The sequence below is a fragment of the Capsicum annuum genome, chromosome 11 (genome assembly GCF_002878395.1).
Source record: "Capsicum annuum cultivar UCD-10X-F1 chromosome 11, UCD10Xv1.1, whole genome shotgun sequence".
NCBI lineage: Eukaryota > Viridiplantae > Streptophyta > Magnoliopsida > Solanales > Solanaceae > Capsicum > Capsicum annuum.
In genome coordinates, this window is record NC_061121.1 from 1,315,284 (window position 1) to 1,321,502 (window position 6,219).

Genomic DNA, 6,219 nt, shown 5'->3' on the forward strand with positions numbered 1-6,219 from the left:
TGTTGAGAACATGATTTTAGATAAGAGGTTGTCGAAGATGCAAATTAGGATAAAATAGCAGTACGTAGTAGAGTTTCGTCTTCCTAATCGCATTATTGTAGTTCTTATTTGTAATATTTATCATTTATTTATTACTTATGTTTTAATTATCACACTATTTTGTTGTTATTTTTATTTCTTTCTTATAGTCATTACATTAGAAAAGAATACCATGAATGGGTTCCATTTAGGGATGGGCATGGTATGATACACACCGAATTACCATATCGAATCAAAATTTTTGATACTATAATTTTTGGTATTATGGTATTTGGTATGGTGTATGATATACATTTTAATTTTTTTTTGGTATATGATATGGTATTCGGTATTATTTATAAATGACATACCGAAATACCGAATACCATACCGAAGTATATATAGTTACGTAAGTAATTTTTTTTTTATATATATACACAAAAAAAAAAAACTTACTATTAGTATAAAAATGTTTAGACTTTGAAACTTTCACTACTCTATCTTGATTGAAATGTCTTTTTGGTATAATTGCCTAATAAAAGGAATTGTTTGTACTTCCTTTTCAATATTTCTACATGTGTAATGCATTTTTATGATACAATTAAGACATGCTTTTGAAAAATCGAAGTAATAATACTCTAGTATACGAATATATATTGTCAAAGTTAAACAAACTATGGTTACCGATTACCATACTGCAAAATACCGAAATAAAACGTCAAAATACCGAACCATACCGAATTAATATGGTATGATAATGATATAATATTTTTAAAAACTGAATACCAAAATTATCGTACCAAAATTTCAAATATCGTACCATACCATACCATACCGTACCATACCATATGCACCCAGTTCCATTGGCTTCTTCTAGAAGTTCAGGTCAAATTAGGACGTAGGAGGATGAAACATCCTACGAAATTGAAGACTTCTCCTTTTGGTAATTAAATGGAAGTAGTTATTTGACTAATTTAATTGAGTTTTAAAATTGTTGAAACCTTTTGGTAATTGTAAAAAAAATATGATATTTGCTCATATTACTCGACAACTTATTTGGAGTTGAAGCACACTAATAGTTGTTGTATTACGTTTATAAAAGTTTTTTTTTTTTTTTTGTGATTATCTATAACCATCTAAGTTTATGCGACTCATTCGTCACATCACAAAGACGACTATTATGATGATATGTATACATAATCCAACAAATTGAAGTTAATTTTTTAAGAGGTTAGGGGTAATAGTAATCTTGAATTTTCAATGACAACATTGATATTTTTTAAAGGATGATAATACCAGTAAAAATGAAACTTGAAGTCAACTAAACATTGGTTCTCTAGTGATTTTTGAGACACGTCTCCAAAAAATATATATGATATTTTTGTTTATATTAAGAAATGCAACAAAATTAATCATCATATGGAGTACATATTTATAGTGCAGAGATTAGAGGACATGCCCTCTTTCTCTCTGGCCATATTTCTCGAAGAGCTTGTTTGGTTATCAAATTAACTTATTTTAAGAAGTTCTTGACCATCTTGGTAGTTAGACTAGAAAATAAACCAACTAACAAAGTCCTTCATAGCATTAGTAGCTAACAACTACTTGTTCGGAATTCATCCGCTGCTAGCTGTGTTGTGTTCTATTTGGCTAGGTAAAGGGGTGGTCTCCGGTCCTCGGCGGACTTGAGATATACCCGTCATGACCAGGCCCTGGGGTTCGGGGCATGACACTCTACCAATGAGGATTATACCATCACTGATTGGTTAAAGATTTAGCGCTTGCCATAAAGAAGCTAGCCAGAAAGCGGGTCAGGCAGGCGAACGATAGTACAAGTAAGCTAACACGCGGGCGAGGTTGAAGGGGTTTTTCGCAACCTTTGGATTATCGCAAGCGCAACAATTTTAATTTAACAAAGCAAATAAAACCTATACTTTGTTGTGTTTCTCACATAAAATGAAACAAAAATCTTGGAAATACTTATGGAGATGATTACCACGAGGATCCTGTTTACAACATTTGCTAAAATGTACTTAATGATTACATGCTATAAGTACTTAAAAGAAAAGAAATCAACAACTTCCAGTGGAGTCTGTATTAAACATTTGAATTACAATCAAAGACATATGGTTGGAGGAATTAATCATCACTAAAGGAGTCTTTAACTAGCTTTGGAAGAGACAAAACAAAACAAACATTTCGACAGAAGTATCATAACGTATCAACAAATGTACCACATTAACGTAAACAGAATTACAAGAACATAATGAGCCCTTAACCATTTCACCACCTTCCATGCAATCAAGCCACTCTCTTTATCTCAGACATCCTCCTCTTGAGCACTTGTGATGCAATTATTCTTTTACTTAAAAAGTCAATTTAATTCTCAATTTGCAGTCACTCTTTTTCACAGGTGTTCCAATTATTTTACTTAGTTATAAACAGATCTTTCAATTTATCATCAAGTTATTATCATTTTAAAGTGTGTGTCAAATTAAGGCTTGAGAGACAGAGAACTTGTAGTGTTGAGTGATCTCATGAGTTTCTCTTGGTCAGTGAGTGTGTGGCGGAAATGGCAGCGATGGCCGTAAGGACAAGGATCACCATTAAGGACCATACGGCATACCTCAGTCTTGTAGCGTGGGTGGCGTAGGACAGGACGAAGTTCCTCAATGCCATGAGCAAATTGGCAGTTGTCTCCATAGGGGCATGCTGCTGTTTCTTGCCATTTGTTGCAGAGTTCAGTCTTGAACATGCCTTGATTGTACACATCTAATTCAAGTGGTTGCTCTTCCTTCTCATTTCCTCCTTTCACATATACCCTTTGCTGCATCAGTATCACCACAAAAACATGTGTTAGGCTATCCACAAATTAACCATCAATATCTTGGACTTGCATATGTGATCCCAAACAGTTTCTACAGGGTAAAAGATGAACACAAAGATGGTGTTTTTCCCCTTCGTTCTCAATCAAGTTGATTAAACAGAGCTTTCTGAATGTCTTGGTCATCCTAAATCTTACGGAATCCTTGGTGTCATAAGATATTCTGAACTTCTGACTAGGCAAAATAATGGAACTTTGTGTCATTTTATATTCATGCTATAGGCTGTATCCTAACTTGTTGTCAAGAAAGAAGTTTACTTGTATTACTACATGTAGAGTATTTTCTAGTGTCCCATCCTACTTGATACCAACTCACTTGTTATAGTAGTTTACTTGACCCAAAGTTTATAAAACTTTCTCTTTATACATGTGTTAGCCCCTGCACAAATTAAACATCAATCTATTGGGGAAGGTGATTTCCAACAATCTACAAGGTCAAAGTTAAAGAATACAAAGGTGGTGTTTCTCTAGTTTGCAATCTGATTAAACAGAGCTTTCTGACTGTCTGGATCACCACCCTAGTCTGGCAAAAATCTTTCAGTTTAGAAAATTGGAATCATAAAGATATCCTAACCAAGCAATGATGTAGCCTAGCAACCTTATTGGCAAGAAAGAAGTTACAGTCTATAGATGTGTACCATATATGTTACAATCTCCGTACTTTTTATCGTGTATCACCTTAGTTCAAATTCTAGCTTGATGTCACTATATGAATCATCAATATTTATGCTTTGTTCCGAACTTCCGGTCCATAATATTTCAATACAAATGCATGACAAAAATCAAAATACTACGTAACTATAATCACCATATGACACCATCAATAATTAAGATTCATATTTTACTTTTATATAAGGCATACTGTCAACATATTTAATAATTCAATAAGGAAGCAATAAGATAAAAGAAATATGTACCGCTGTGTTGACTGATGATGCTTTGGCTCGATTCTGCTGCTTACTACTTCCACCAGCTGCATGAATTGTTTTCAAGTAACCACTAGAACGTACTGATATACTCTTGGGCAATAGTATCCGATCCACGCCTTCTACCCGACCCGAATCCATCACGCTTGTTGGGCTCAGATGACGATCCGCAACTACGTCTTCCCATGAATGCCCATCACTGGACATCTCCTCTTCAAGACCAACATGCATCCTCCTCAGCCCATTATTCAGGCCCAAACCTGATGAAGGCCCATAGTCTCTCAGCAGCCCATTATCCAGGCCCAAACCAGATGAAGGTCCATAATCACTCAACAGCGAGGAAAGTCTATTGTTCAAATTGAAATTCGCCATTTTCAAATTGATATTCTCTTGACGAAGAGCTAGAGTTTTCTTCTCTGTTTCAAGTAACTGAGATAACACTCTGTTATGACGGTCCATTAGATCTTGTTGATAATGCTGATCAATAAGCAATTGATTAGAGCTCTGACTTTGACGAAACCGTGGTGTTAGTACTGGCGTCACTGTAGTCTCCGTTGAGTTTTGACTGTCATCGAGTAAAAGTCCGGTAGGATGGAGCAACATTGACGAGTAAAGTGAAGATAGATCGAAGGCGGTAGGCTGGCTGAGTTCGTTGTCATAGCTGAACGCGCCACCGTGGCCGGCGGCGGTTGAGATTTCTCTGTGCATTTTCGTATACGCGGCCGATTTTCTGCAAGTTGCTGCAGATATAATCAGAGAAAATGCATACGTAAATGACTAATCCAAATAGAGCTCACAATTCTAATCCTAAACAGAGTAATCGAAACAAATTCAACCGGAAATTTCGTTCTAATTTTGTAAAAATTGCATCAATTCGATCACAATAATAAGAGAAAATTGAATGCGTAAATGAATCATTTTTCCTACTGAAATTCAGAGTGAAACAGAGTATACAATGGTAATTCTATAGAGAGTAATCGAAGTAAATTCAACCGGTTATTTTCCTTCAATTTTGCGAAAATCGCATCAATTGAATAACAATCAAAGCAGGAATACAACAATATCAGCTCATAATTTCTCTTTTACTTGAAAACTTGCAATGGAAGTTGATGATATTTCACTGTTCTGATTATAACAGCGCAACTTTATCAATTTTGTTACAAATTATGCATTTCAAAGAGCAGTTCTTCGTTCAATACGCAGAAGAGAATGATATTTCAGGCAGATATTTATGATCATTGTATCACTCGAAAAGTTACTCACTTACTAGAAATTACATACAGCTGCATCAGCAATCAGAGATATTCACGGAATGAAAATGAATTTGAGGCGAAAAATGCACTCATCATTGAAATCTACGCACATTCATAACCAGAAATTACTTCGAACCGAATCTATAATCGGAGAGAAAAATGAAATCAGAAGCAAAAAATGCACACTTTACGGAGCACTATAACACGTAACTGAAATCTACACACGTTCCTATTCATAAATTGGCTAGAACTGAATCTATCATCGGACGAAAATGATTCCACAAGCAAAAAAACACACGGAATTTAACACGAGAACACATTCATAATCAAAAATTACTTCGAACTGAATCTATCATCGCATCGAAACTGAAATCAGAAACAAAAACACACAATTCTTAAGCACGAAAATCGAAGAATTTCGAAGATTATACCTGACGAAGCAGCAACAAGCAGGTCGAACCGAACTGAGTATACAGCTAATTCTAGAGAGAGAAAGAGTAAAATTATAGAGAGAGAAATTATGAGCTTGCTATAATGGAAACTGATATCACTTCATGTATATATAATTGAAAGATTTCTCGGAACAGGGGAGGGGTATTTTGGGAAAAAAGAAAATTAAAAACCGTTTGTGTTCAACTGTAACAGAATTGCAATTCAGTTATTTGACACTATTGACCTTGAATTTAGTATTATGTAGAAAGTTTTGGAGGGTAGTATCGTCATTTCAAGAAGTTAGCTCTAACGAACTAAGGGATATGAAGTGGAAATATGAATTGGTTTAAAGCGGGAATAATATGTGGACTTAAATACCCTCAGTTGTATTTGTTTTATTTTAAACAATTCAGTATTTGAAGTCTACTGGCTCGACTTATTTGAATTTGCACCGATTAAATCAAATAGAGGGATAAAACACACTTTACTGGTTCAATTTATCTGGATTTGCATCGAGTAAACCAATATAGGGATAAAACGCTTCTATCGGCTCGACTTATTTGAATTAGCACCGGGTAGATCGCAGAGGGGTAAAACACGCCCCACTGGTTTGATTTATTGACTTCGCACCTAATAGATCAATATAAACGTAAAACACTCCTTACTAGCTCGATTTATATATCTTGTACAAAATAAATACCAAAAT

The 6,219-nt window shown here is 34.8% G+C and overlaps 1 protein-coding gene across 2 annotated transcripts; it reads right to left on the bottom strand.

The window, feature by feature from the left end:
• Positions 1–2,098: 2,098 nt before the first annotated feature.
• LOC107846881 (zinc finger CCCH domain-containing protein 15) lies at positions 2,099–5,856 on the bottom strand. Of its 2 annotated transcripts, none has more exons than XM_016691148.2 (3): positions 5,513–5,856; positions 3,820–4,568; positions 2,099–2,845 (listed from the first exon to the last, which is right to left on the bottom strand). In XM_016691148.2, exons 2-3 carry the CDS (start codon positions 4,534–4,536, stop codon positions 2,513–2,515), a joined length of 1,050 nt encoding a protein of 349 aa, XP_016546634.1. In that variant the 5' UTR covers positions 4,537–4,568; positions 5,513–5,856; the 3' UTR covers positions 2,099–2,512. The 2 variants fall into 2 exon arrangements, with proteins under 2 accessions (XP_016546634.1, XP_016546635.1); XM_016691149.2 differs by having other exon boundaries at positions 3,820–4,558; positions 5,513–5,608.
• Between the last annotated feature and the right edge of the window lie 363 nt (positions 5,857–6,219).